General features: G+C 42.3%; 1 protein-coding gene across 5 annotated transcripts in view; it reads right to left on the minus strand.

The window, feature by feature from the left end:
- Positions 1–154: 154 nt before the first annotated feature.
- DRP2 (dystrophin related protein 2) overlaps positions 155–13,481 on the minus strand; it is a 42,521-nt gene continuing 29,194 nt past the window's right edge. Inside the window, exons 17-26 of one of the 5 annotated variants that reach the window (XR_015798076.1) lie at positions 12,914–13,050; positions 11,226–11,291; positions 10,153–10,218; positions 9,371–9,514; positions 8,585–8,813; positions 7,041–7,161; positions 5,466–5,552; positions 4,766–4,841; positions 4,337–4,492; positions 156–4,179 (exon numbers count right to left, since the gene is read on the minus strand). Coding sequence is in view for 4 of the 5 variants with exons in the window: in XM_088151614.1 (XP_088007740.1) it covers positions 4,789–4,841; positions 5,466–5,552; positions 7,041–7,161; positions 8,585–8,813; positions 9,371–9,514; positions 10,153–10,218; positions 11,226–11,291; positions 12,914–13,050 (903 nt within the window). In the remaining variant the exon portion in view is untranslated. Of the gene's footprint in view, positions 4,493–4,765; positions 4,842–5,465; positions 5,553–7,040; positions 7,162–8,584; positions 8,814–9,370; positions 9,515–10,152; positions 10,219–11,225; positions 11,292–12,913; positions 13,051–13,481 lie in introns of all 5 variants that reach the window. The other 4 variants (XM_088151614.1, XM_088151615.1, XM_088151616.1 and 1 more) reach the window with 4 other exon arrangements.

Consider the following 13,481-nt stretch of genomic DNA (forward strand, 5'->3'; position numbering starts at 1 on the left):
CGTATGAATTCTACAACTGGCCTGAGAAAAAATAAAGTGCTCAGGCAACAGTCAGTAGGGAATAATTCATTGACTCTGACCCCCTAACCTTCTTATAAAGTTTTGTAAACATAAAATGGAAGAAGCGTTTTTTCTGATGTTATGGGAAGAGAAGGACCGACATTTAATATCCCGGCCCCATTTAGCATTAACGAATACATCTTCAGGTTATGAACAGAAGATGTGACACAGACGCTCTTTTCTAAGGTGAGCAATAATCCCAATACAATCAAGAAAGACATCAAACAGAACAACAGAAATACAAATTTATTTTCATTTTTTTCCAGAACAGAAGAAATGGAGAAGACTTGAGTGAAGACATTATAACCTGTCAAGATTAGTTTAGCTCCCGATCTTTAGAGAAAGAAACCCTCCCATATTTGGTCCCACATTCACTTGCTTTAACCCAGAGATCCCTCCCCTCATTCCACCACCAATCTGTCCAAGCTCTGAGTTTATTCTTGGCTGCTCCTCTTCTGTGGATGGTCCACAAAAGGAGCCCTGGAAGGTCAAAGGAGAGCTCTTGCAATGGATTCTGCATCTCCAGAGAATTGGGTGCTGGCAATGGCACACGTAATAGTAGGGATCAGGCCTAATCATGCATTGGAAGGGCACCACCAAGTGTTACATCCTTTAGTCCTTTCAGAAATAATTACACTTTACCCCCTGTTCACTGTTTGAAAACTGGAAAATAAACGTACATTTAAAAGGCAACCCAAATTCTGCAGTGCTCAAAAGTGCTTTTTTTTTTTCCTAAATAGAGGAGTGAGGGGAAAAAGAAAGTCCAATCTGATCTTATTTGTTGGCTTTGTATTAAATTGAATGCAACTTTGGATAAGAGAGATGTAGGTTAACATTTATGAATAGGAATACTACGAATGCCAGGAGGAATTAGTGACGGAAGTCCTCTGCTCTCCCAGAGCATCATGGAAGAAAGCAATCATAGTAACTGGGTTAATGGAAGAATGTTAGGCTGACTTTCAGGAGACGGTCCCTAGAAAGTAATTTCTTCATGGGAACTGCTGAAAATAGTACTCAGTCACCTACCGCTAGAGACAAGACAAAGGAAGATTATGTTCCTCCCTCCTTTAGGAGTTCAAGGAAACCTTTATTCACAAAGTTAAGCAAACCTTTGTAACATTACATTTCCCAAGCCAACTTCTGGTTCCTAATCCTAGTAACTTCAAGAAGCATCTAGAAAGGGAATGTAGACCAGTTGCAAACACATGATACTGAAACTCTATTAGATCGGTAGGAAACAAGTAGCAGGAAAACATATGGCTCTTATGGAAGGACATTGCTCAGGTTTCCCTGGAGAAAAACCATGGTTTAAAATGTGAAATATAGATAGGGCTGGCCAGGTGCAGGAGTGGAATAATGGGAATTGAAGCCTAACACATCCAAAAGGCATCAGTTCCAAGAGGCTGGCATAACATCTCTCGTTAGAGCTCCCATTCAACACAGCCTCCTGCAGAGTGTCTGCAAATCCAGACAACCCTCCCGACCCAATTTGCCTCCTTCCATAGCTACCACCATCACAGACCTTCTTTAAATATTTCTTCCATGGAACCCTACCCAATATTCAACATGCTGCCCCAATCTACTAACACCCTCCCCCACTTTATAATGCAACCTTACATGCTACGGCATTCTTCCCGGCTTACACTATTTTCGACATACGTAGCCTTCTTAACAATTCACAGTGTTATAATGAAGAACTGGCAAGCGACAGAACCATTCTTGGCACCATCAACTGAAAACTAAAACCCAAGGTGTAGTTTCTACTGCTAAAGCAACAACTTTAACATAAGAGCGCCCAAAGTCGTGCAACTTTCTAAGAGAGTCCTCAAAAAGCGCACCTTCTTTTTGAACAGATATGCCCTTCAATCCATGCTCTGCAAAGTTAAATGCTATATACAGAGAACCTGCTCCAAACCCTCCACATTAAATTCCATGCTATGCAAACCTTCCAACATACTTGACTGAAAACCAGGTTGTATAACTGATGTTTGCTTTACAACAAATCATAGTCCACAATCTCCAACTAACCCATATTTAATTCAAGGTTTGTCAGCCTTTAATTCAGGGTTGTAAATACACACTCCCTGATGCCTAAATATTCCAACAGCCATCGTTGCCTCCTTTTTTTCCAGGAAATTTGTCATACATGCCCTCCCACTGAACAGAAGCAATATATGCACACCTTCAGAGGACCTTGTTGAGCGGTGGGATGCCAACCGCTTTAGCAGATCTCCAGAAACAAGTAAGGGATGAAATCTGACAAATGAGTCAGAAAGATGGCAATCGGTTTCACTTTCAACCGAAAAGTGGTACACAACCATTATCTGCAATGCTGCTCCTGACTGGTACAAATGTGTCAATACTGTGACAAGATGCACACTGAATCTCAGGCTGATGTGGGTGCACGCTTTCCACACTCACCAAAACTGGCACAGGATGCAACCACAGGAAGCAGACTTGCCTGGACCATAATCTCTACCTGCCTGAACTTTTGTTTTGCATACAAACACTTTTGCCTATTTCGTTCTCTTCTTTACCTCGATGAATGTAGAAACTCTCACAAAAACCACCCATCCGTGCCTTTCTCTTAGTGGGAGAAACTGGAGATAACATTTCCATCTCGCGATCTCACACATCGACGTGTATTTATTACAAGTCAGTGGAAACTTAAAATGTCTTGAATTATTCCAAGAAGGACCATGTTGTCTTACATTTACACGCCAGCAGCGATAAGCGTGCAACATTTATCCAGTGTGTGCATATGTTTTCTTGGGCACATCTTCTCAGTCCTTCTGACCAACTGCAATTTTGCAGGACAGAAATAAAATATGCAAGGGGTTCCATAAGCACAAGACTGTGGATAGCATTCCCGTCAATTATGATTTAACTGTATGATTTACTCCATACTGAGTGAAGGTGCAGGAGAACAGCTCACCCCATGCACTTTGCATGGCCTCAGCTGATCCACGGCCATGGGTTCCATGTCACAATGTGCAAATAAATCAGTGGATGAAAAAAAGGCCAGCCACCCAACACTCCCTGCTCCAAAGTCATTCCGAGGGAGAGCAATCCAGTGCCAAAAGGAAGCAGGCAAAGCTAGCCTTTTTGAAAACCCTGCTAGAGCAAAAAGGAGCAGGCAGAGAGTTTCCTTTCAGTACGTTAAAAACAGAAACCAAACCTAACAGCAGCATCAGCATTTGAAACAGATCAAAAGAGGCAAGCCAAAATGAACACACAACCAGGAATTAGAATTTAATGCATGATGGAGTCCATGACAGCACTTAAATACAATATAGATAACATTGTATTTATATATGTGTGTGCGTGCGCACACACGTGCGTGCACTTGTGTAGACACACACCCCCAAATAAAACTATAAGGCTTTTTGTTATAAAGCTTATCACTCATAAGGCTGCTGCTGCTGCTGCTAAAACGATGTGTTTCCAAAATCTGTTCTCTCTCTTCTATTTCTGTGAGATTTCTTCCGATCTGTTCCGTCACTTTCCACTGAGCGTGTTAGATATGGAAATACCCAGTCACTTGCAAGTTCATTTCACAATACACTAAACTCTAAACATAATTTTCTTCTCTTGTTCTTAAATCGTGTTTTTTATATCTATCTGTCAATCAGTTCTTATGAAACTAACTCCAGTCTCTGCTACCTTAAACCACTATTTGACCACAGGCTGGGCCAAATCCTCTGTAGGTCACTTCAGCTCCAGACTGACCTCACAAAAGGCAACAATTCAGACTGTAGAGGAGAAAACACCACTGGCGTTTCTTTGTGTTTTGTTGAGAAAGATTTGTCCCCTCACCTTCAATGTACCCTTCCAGAGTTCCCTGGAACCCGGGCCTCTCTTGGCACCAGGTTTTGACTTCTTCTGAACTCTGGCTGCTCCTGGATCACTCTTCTGGCAAGCACTCTGGAGTTACTAAGCAGTCGTCTCCAGGGAGTCAAAGCTTGCACAGATTCTGATTAACTCTCCATTGAGGATGCGGGTGAAGCCCACCACATGAGGGAAAGACAGAAGTGAGGAGAAAAGAGAATAGCAGTTGCCAAAGAACTGGTTAGACAAAGCCTCTTGCCTTCAGGAGGTGTTAGATTAGGGAAGTTGGACCTGGAAGAGAAAACAAAATAGAGTCATATCCAGTGGTGTTCTTGGTGATGCCTGTTGGCTTAACTTTAAGAATATAGCTTGGGAGGCAGCAATGCTGCACTTAAATGAATTGACTGTGACTCTTCAAGCAGCCACATCTTTTTTTTTTTCAACTCACACAGAAGCTTGAAAAAGGACAGGCTGGTTTAATGAAGAGCAGAGGTGCTATGTTTGGGTGAGATCCAAAGCGTTTGTTGTAATCATTTTTGAAGTCTGTACAGACATGAGTTAATTTGATGAGGGTCAGGTCATTTCTCAGGACTTTCTGGAATGTCTACAGCAAGATGGCATGAAACGTGATTAGAGACTTTCACATCTTATGTAAACTGACATATCTACACCTTAAGCTTGCTCTTAGAAAGGATAAAGCAGCTTCATAATCCAAACAGGAGGGAGGACAGATACATCTTGGTTTATGACATCCCTGTTGAGCAAAAGGAGGCTTAATGTTAACAGGCTGACAAAGCAATTAGCAGAAGGTTAGAGACTGGGAATGGCAGGCAGAAGCCAATGAGACAGAAGCAAATATTAGTATGGTGGCTAATACCAGCAGCTGCCAATTCTAAGTCTCTAGGAGAACTTGAAAGACTTCTTCAACAAGGCCAAGGGTTTAGATCTTTGTCCTGTTAGGAAAAAAGGGGATTGTAACTTAGGGCACATCTAAATGATAAATGGAGTTTTGTTTAAGTGCTTTGGCTTCCTGCAGGGAACTAAATACCCCATATTCTCAGCTATTTTGCAGATCTTCTGCACCCAGCATGTTTGGGGCAAAGCCATAAATTATTCTTCACTAGCTAATACTTAACAGGACAATCAACAATAAAATGTTAACATGTGAGGTACAGTACAGAGTCTAGCCAATGGCTTAGCTCTTCGTTCCAGATACTTTATTCCATTATCCTTCTCTTGGTGGATTTTCACCCCACTACCTGCCAACAAACAGCATATCAAAGATCAAGCTTTCTCCAATCCAATACCTTCCAAGAAAGTGGCACTGAAACTCTTAAGATTTCCAGCCAAAAGTCTAATCTTTCTTAAGACAGCTGACTGGGGAAAGCAGCCACACAAAATATGTGTGGGAGAGTTGTTTTATGCCTTTCCTCATGACTTGCCAGCCCTGTCTATTTTTTGATGTGTACTTGCTGCTGGGAAACAGACTTCCGATGGATGTCAACTGAGATAATATGGGTCATCAGAAAGTTCCTCCACTTTAACACACTAGATTGAGACTATTCATTGCACTCTACCTCCAGAATTGGGAAAAGCATTCCTCAACTTCTCCATGATATCTTCTAGACACAGGCTGACATCCTGGGAATTTACCTCTACTTCATCTGTGAGAAAGGAGAAGAAAAATGGTTATGCTAGCACTGCCGAAGAGACCCGGGACCTGAAAACTTCCAAGGATACTCTACCTGCTGAAGACTCTTGGGGCAATATAAGGAAGCCTGGTCCACTTTGCATGGTGAAGACCTGTCTCCTGCCTCTATTAGCACTGTTGATGGTGTTGTTTTTCTCAGCTGCTATGTATTTTAATTTTTGCATTGACTTTTTGTAATTTATGATGCATTTTTTTTACTTGCTATTGTTCACTGCCTAGAGTCACTTGTTGAGATGGGTGGCTTTATACACTAATTAAATAAATGAATAAATAAACAGATGATGTAGCAACGACAAAGGCCTCTTTCCAAGAAGAACCACAACTACATCCCAACTGCAGCTAGCATTGGTAACGGCAACCTTCTTACAGAAAAAATATGTAACCTTCAGCCTATTTCTTCCATTCTTGAAATTAATTGTTAATGGAAACTTGCTTTTCAGGAAAGAAAGAAAAAAAATGAGGTTCAAGGGACAAAGGAAATCTTTTCAATATCAATGAAGAATTGGCAACAATATCATCATTTCTGTATGTTATAACATTTGGTTTAAATAGATATTGAGGAAGTGTGAGAACTGAAAAGGGAAAACAGAGGAGAAGCAGTGGACTTGATCCGCCTTTGTTCTTAGAAACATTCTCTCCCTATTTTAAGAAAGAAACTGGGACATTTGTGAAAGTTGTCTGCTGTAGCAAGAAGTCTCTATCTGTCATGGCACAAGATGTTTTGCCAAGTACCATACACAAATACATAATCTTTATTATAGTCCTAAACCAGTGTAAAAATAAATTAAAACAACACAATCCAACCCAAAAATATCACAACTTTTTAACAGTTTAATACAAGTCTGTCAATGCTTCTAGGGGCAAATCAGGATATGATGTAGCCTTGTAGTTACATTATTGGCCATTAAAAAAGGTGATTTCAGGACATCTGTCATTTAAGAAAACTTCCCAGAAACATTGATCAAGATGACTGGACAGTTTTTCCATTGGGGTGAATTAATTGAGAATGCAGTTCCACACAGCACTTACACCTTGGAACAATATGTTCTAGGGCAGTGTTTCTCAGCCTTGGCAACTTTAAGATGAGTGGACTTCAACTCCTAAAATTCCCCATGCAAGGGACTTCAGTTGCTTTAAGATGTGTGGACTGCTGGCTGTGGAATTCTGGGAGCTGAAGTCCACTCATCTTAACGTTGCTAAGGTTGAGAAACATGTTCTAGGGTTTCACATTCACCAGAGGCAGAAGGGCATTGCCCAAGCAGTGTGGAGATTCCATTATATCTGCTGACCATGACTGCAGAGGGGAGAGCACTGAAACCTGTGCTAGAAGAAGCCCATCGATAGTGGGTCACCAAGTACCAAACGAGGAATCCCTGGGAGAAAGCATGGCATCCCAGATGAAGGAGATGAAGGGGAGGTCTTACAGCACCACAGAACTTACCTGCCATTTCTGTGTTTGGAGTACTAGCATCTTTTTCCTTAGGCTGACTCTCTTCTGACGGTTGGGGAGAGGAAGCCACAGTTGAAGTGGCAGAGCCTTCTTCTTTGGAATTTGCTGGTGGCTGGGAAGAAGACCGAGAACATTAGCAAAGGTCTGCAATGGCTTTTGACATTAAGCCAGTGTTGTCCAAACTTGGCCACTTTAAGATGAGTGGACTTCAACTCCCAGAATTCCCCAGCCAGCAAGTTCTCTGGACTTCATCTTCATTTCTCCATCCTCCTGTATTGATAAGTCTTGGTACGTTAGCCCTGTCTCCCTGCCTGCTGTTTCTCTTCTCTAGAATGCTTCTTGGGCTGAGATTTGTGAACCCAGTTTTCCATCATTTCAGATGCAAGTGGGCAACTTGTGACCCTAGGCTCACAGAGAGCTCTTGGCTTAATGCAGTGTTGCCCAAACTTGGGCACTTTAAGATGAGTGGACTTCAACTCCCAGAATTCCCCAGCCAGTCATGCTGGTTCATCTTAAAGTGCCCAAGTTTGGACAACACTGCATTAAGCCAAGAGCTCTCTGTGAGCCTAGGGTCACAAGTTGCCCACTTGCATCTGAAATGATGGAAAACTGGGTTCACAAATCTCAGCCCAAGAAGCATTCTAGAGAAGAGAAACAGCAGGCAGGGAGACAGGGCTAACGTACCAAGACTTATCAATACAGGAGGATGGAGAAATGAAGATGAAGTCCAGAGAACAACTGACTGCAGAAGGACATCGTTTTCAATGGTTTTCATACGCACAGTTAAAAGAAAGGGGTTTTTTTCTTTTTGATTTGTCTTTTACTCTATGAAAGAATCTTAATAAATTAAAAAGAAGAAAATTGTGTTCACAAGATGTACTGAGAACTGCTAATTTGGAATGGCTTTAAAGAAGGAGTAGACTAATTCTTGGAGAATCCAACTACTGGTAGGAGACTACATATAATTTTGTGCGCAAAAGGATTTCTGCCTCTTAGTATCAATGATGGAGGACTGTAAGAAGGAAAGATCTTTTCTACTCTTTTCTTGCTTGTGGACTAAATATCTGAGTTGCCACTAGAGGAACAGCATCCTGGACCAATTTGGTGAGGTTTGCTCAGCACAGATACTGTTCAAGTGCATGGCCTTCAATGCTAGAACACTCAGCCATGGCATTCAGAGAACTGGGTGGGGAAGGCTGAATTAGGTCTTGATCTGATCTAGGTTCTGAATTAATGCATGAAAACTGCAGGAATGCATATTTCATGTAAACAATAGTCCAACAGCAATAAGATGGTGGATCAGGCTGACTCAGAGGTTGCGGGTTCTCCTTCCCTGGAAATACATAAGCAACACCTGGGAAGCTGTTGGTCAATGACAATCAAGCTGTAGTCTACAGATGAAGATCTTCATATGGATCCACCATTGATCTAAATGAGTCTCAAGGTAACTCACAAGAGGGCATTTTGTTATTTTCCACTTCCTCCTGCCCACAGACCCATTCCTTTCTACAGCATAAATACTGGTACGCAGTTACCTGAAGAAGTAATTCTCTTAGGCGGTGCAGCTGAGATTCCAGTTGCTTGTTGTGGTCCTCCAGGATTTGCATCCGGGTCTCCAAGCGGGTCTTGTGCTGTCGAAGAATCCGGGCTTCTGCCAATAGCTCTTCGCTGTGTGGATCCTGCGCTGTTTCTGGAGCTCCTTCTGCTGATTCGGCTGCCTCTTCATGCTTCCACTTCAGACGTCTCAGCTCCCCCTGAAGGATCCTGTGGAAAGGAACCTGTTAGAGCTACTGGATCTGGATTGCTAGAGGACACCAAAGAATTCAGGTTTTCTCTATCTCTATGCTGCCATCTAGTGGCTGCCTGAGGTTTTGCAGTCTGGATCTGGTAACCCTAGACCCAGATGAGGGATTAGCAACAACTCACCAGATATGGGGCTGAACATGACCCTTCCCAATCTGGTCACCACGGATGAATTTGAAGTCAAAGTAAATTTCTGCCTGCAATATTCACTGGGGATGATGGGAGTTATTTTTGGCTTACAACTTCCTGCATATTTGGTTACACAGCTCACATAGGTTTTGCCATGTTGTGCTTCAGAGACTACATTATGGGATGGGTGGACTACCAGATCCAGTCTTCAAAAATCCAGATAACCAGAAGATAGCAGCAAAAATACAGAAAACCAATTCTTAGCTGCTATCTAGCGGTTGTCTGGATTTTTAAAGACCAGATCTGATAGACCTAAAGAAGGACTTCAGGAGCTCAGCAGAAGAGCAGATACTTCACATGGAGGAATTCAGTCATTGACATCAGCTTACCTGTTTTCATCCTCCAGGTGGGCCAAAATTCTTTCCAATTCTCCTTTATCATCTGTCCTGGTGCCATTCTGGGCCTGTTGGCTGGAGATAGGTTCTCGGTCTGTGACAGGGCTGGAATGGCGCAAAAGATACTGATCTTCATCCCTGTTGTGAATAGAGCTATGATGAGGTTGAGGTAGTGGAGAGAAGTGCAACAGAGTTGTGAGAAAGAAGGTGAATTAATGAAGAAATCCCTCATGGAAAAGGGATGGAGGAGCTAAAGGACCAGAGCTTTCAGGAGACAAGACTGGAGGGAACTTCTGGATTCTCAGGCATCTGCCAGGGTCTCTCAACCTTGGCAGGCCCATATCTGCCCCAGGCTTCCCTTTAAAAGGGTTTCTGGCTGATCAGCAGTGCCAGAAAGAAGTAGTCACCAGGATACATTGCCTGGGGACAATTTTGGGAAATGGAAAGGGCAGTCTGATATTGTCCAGGCCCACCAGAGGATGCTCAGCCCAGAGTTCTCTCAAGCTCAGAACAGACCCTGTGAAGAGTGATGGTTTATTCTAGACCCCACATTAGGCCTACCAAGCCAATCTAACCAGGTGATTTTTTTTTCACACTATGTTCCTTTGCCTGGTGTCTTCTGGCCTCCCCATTTTCTATCACTGCGGGATGAGTTGGCTTGGTGGGCTAGATTAGGTCTGTGGGCTGGAGGCAACAATGAGAAGGATCCAGGTTGCCAAAGAATTTGTACGCAAAATAAGAAAAGAAAGGAAAGAAAGTGAGAAGTTGCAACTCACAAGCTATCATCTGGAGAAAGGTTGTCATTGTAAAAAGAAGAAGTCTGACTTTCCATCTCTGCAAGCCTGCAAGAGAATACAGCAGAGCCAATGGACAAGCCACCAAGGAGATGGCCAAATTGGGAAAGAAATGGCAAATCTTTTGGGCACAGCCTCTTCCAACCTGTCCAAATTTTCCCTCACTTGATTCAACCAGAAGATCCATCTTGGCCACTTTTCTGCTTCCATAGCAGCCATCTAGAAGGCCCTGGTTTGTCCCCACCTCTAGTATTCAGGAATACACCACATTTTTACAAACCGAAGCCAGCACCTCAGCAAAAATCTTTCAGGATTTTTACTTTTACACCCAGCATTTCTTTCCTCTTAAGAGTACTGTGGTGCTGCTAGTGGTGGTGATCATAGGAGTCTAATTTATATCATGCTTTCCTTCTAGCTCAGTATTGTTTCTTGTTTCCTCCACAGCAACTTTCCAAGGTTTCAGGCATGAGTCCTTTCTAGAAAGCGACCTGGAGAGGCCACAGGTCTGAACCTAGGATCTTTGGCCTGTAGAACATGAATTACATCACAGACCTTCCAAAGAAAGGACTTTTGTTTAAAGAAACAAAACAAACAGGAATCTTCTGCTGAGTCAGATAATTAGTTCATCTTGTCTTTCCAAGAGATTGGAAAGCTGGGATAATTGCCCACCACTTTACTATACTAGAGTAGACCAGCTGAACTTGTCTCTTCTTCCTCTATCTTTTGAACTGGTTGTACCATATCCTTCCACCTACTGTTTGACCTTGGGACTGGCCCTGTCATTCAGCTGAGCGAGGCAATGGCCTCAGATATAGATGATGTGAAACAAGATAATTGGTGGTTTCAATTTATTATTATTATATTTAGAGTTAGGAAGGGAGGCAGGGGTATCGTGGAACAAAAGCCTTAGAGGGAAAAATATGACCAGTCTTGGGTAGAACATGCTTTCATTTGGGTGGCAGGAGAGATATCTATTGTTTTGCCTTGGACAGCAAAGTGACTTAGACTTTCCTTGCCCAGTACCTGTTATCTCCTTGAGAGCTTCCAAATCTCACCTGCTAGCAAAATGCTCAATCCGAGAATGGGTGTCAGCATGTGGTAACATCGGAGAAGAGGCTGGCCTGGAAAGATACAAAAAAAAAAGTCTAAAATTTTAAATAGCTGACTGGTAGGAGATCAATGAGAACATCTACATCAGTGGGAACCTTCAGCGGAACAAGGAAAACAAACACATCTCTTCCCCGAGCCTTCTCCAATCCAGTACATCTCAGATGGGTTGAATGATCTCATCTACCATCCCAAGCAAGCCTGGCCATGGAACTGGGATGACAGAAGCTTTAGAACTACAGTCTGTTGGGCAATGGGTTGGAGAAATTTGTTGTATTATGCCATGCAACACTGGCTTACAACTTGACAGCGCTGGTACATGGAAGTCTTGTCCCAGCTCAGAATCTCTCTCCCATCTATGCCGTTTACTCTTAGTTTGTGGATCTCCAGGAGCACAAGTAATAACCTTTCTCATCATCTCTTCGTTTTTGGCAATGTCAGGAATGGAATTTGGGATCTTCTGTATCCCAAATCTATGTTCCACCATCTGTTAGTGCAATGGGATCACCTTCCATTTGCTCAAACCAGAGAAAGTGAAACCAAGGTTTGTTTGTATTTATTTTTAAATGTTAAACCTTCAAACCATAATGTTTGAAGGTTTAGCATTTTCATCCCTGACTGGAAGATAATGAGCCTGGCACTAGCTGTGGCCCACCTCTTGGAACCCAGATGCCACCGATGAGAAGACCTCTACTTCCAACAGCACTTTGCTTGGCTGAAATTCCACTCAGCTCTGAGAAGGTGCAACTTTTTCTCAGCCATGTGATCTTACTTGGTCCTTGAAAGGTATTGAGAGCCCCCCTGACAAACATAATGGGTGGGGACAAGGCAAAGGCTAAACTTCATTTATAGATAAGTTTCCTGAATGGGAAATATGGTTAATGCAGTTCCTCTTCAGTCACATATTTAATAATTTGCCACTTCTGACTTATTAACATGGTAATTTGGAAAGAAATTGGGGAGGTCTTTGAGAAGCTGTGCCCATGTTCCTTTATATCTATATCTATATCTATGTCTATAAATTTTATTAAAGCATTTTTTTTACAAAGTTAAAAGATAAACATGAAACAATACAGAAAAAGAAGGAAGAAAGAAAGATAAAGAAAAAGGTGTTGAAAACAATAAAAAGCAAAGAGAAAGAAAAAGAAAACAGAAGAAGCAACTTCCGATCTTCTTTACAGCAGTTATAAACATACTTAAAACCATTTTCCCTCTTCAAATTATGTAACATGGTTCCCTTCCCCCAATATTCAACAGGTAGTCCCCAGTTTAAGAACGAGTTCCATTCCCAAAGTCAAATTTGTACATAAGCCGGAACAGTATCATTGTATTGTATGTATAAGTAATATTGTGTAATTAACTTGAACCATTGTGTATTTAACCCGAATTTTGCTACAATAGGCTCCATTCTTAACTAAGGGCCATCCTTAAACTGGGCGTTCAACCTGGGGACTACCTGATATTGGTAAATCCAGAAATCTCCAGTCCATTTTTATCCATTTTCAGCAAAAAGTCCATGAAGGGTTTCTGGTCTTTTATTAAAAAGAAGCTGTACCCAAAGTTTCCAAACCCAGCTCTGAGCTGTGCAATGGGAGGCAAGGAGGAATTCGTAGCTGTTCCTGGACTCGCCACTTACGTTTCAACAATGTCTGCCTCCAGCACTGACTGGACTGGCAGGTATCCTCTCTGGGGATGCTTGCTGAAATACTGCTTTGAACGGAACTTGTTCTTCAAGGTGGTAGCAAAGTCCCTCATGTTCTCACTAGAAGTGGTCTGGAGAGAAAGGGATTGAGAGCCAGGTTAAATGAAAGATACCTTCAGTCTAGCACCCTGATTCCAACAGGAGCAGGAGAGATGTTTCGGAAGGTTTTAATCAGGGCAAGGAAACCAGGATGCTATTGAGCTATTCTGAATCCTGACTAAGGGTGTCATCCTTGCGTGTTAGTCCAGACAAGAAGCATGCCCAGATGAACTAATTTTACTTTACTGTAAGGTTAGATTAACAGAACCTTGCAAGTCTGAAAGTACATATCTCCCATGTCATCTTTAGAGCCCAAGAAATGTCCCTTCTGAGACATTTGCCAGGCTCCTTTTCCTTCTGCGGGCTCAGCTACCTCTTATCTGTTGTCCAGTCTTCCTCCTGTCTCCCAAGGTCATTCCCACAGACCATTACAAATAGCCCCTGAGAAATCAATTGTTTGTTG

This window comes from Python bivittatus, unplaced genomic scaffold, assembly GCF_059951505.1.
Source record: "Python bivittatus isolate LINGU-HERP-01145 unplaced genomic scaffold, Pbiv_v1 ctg000670_np1212, whole genome shotgun sequence".
In the NCBI taxonomy this organism is placed as follows: Eukaryota; Metazoa; Chordata; class Lepidosauria; order Squamata; family Pythonidae; genus Python; species Python bivittatus.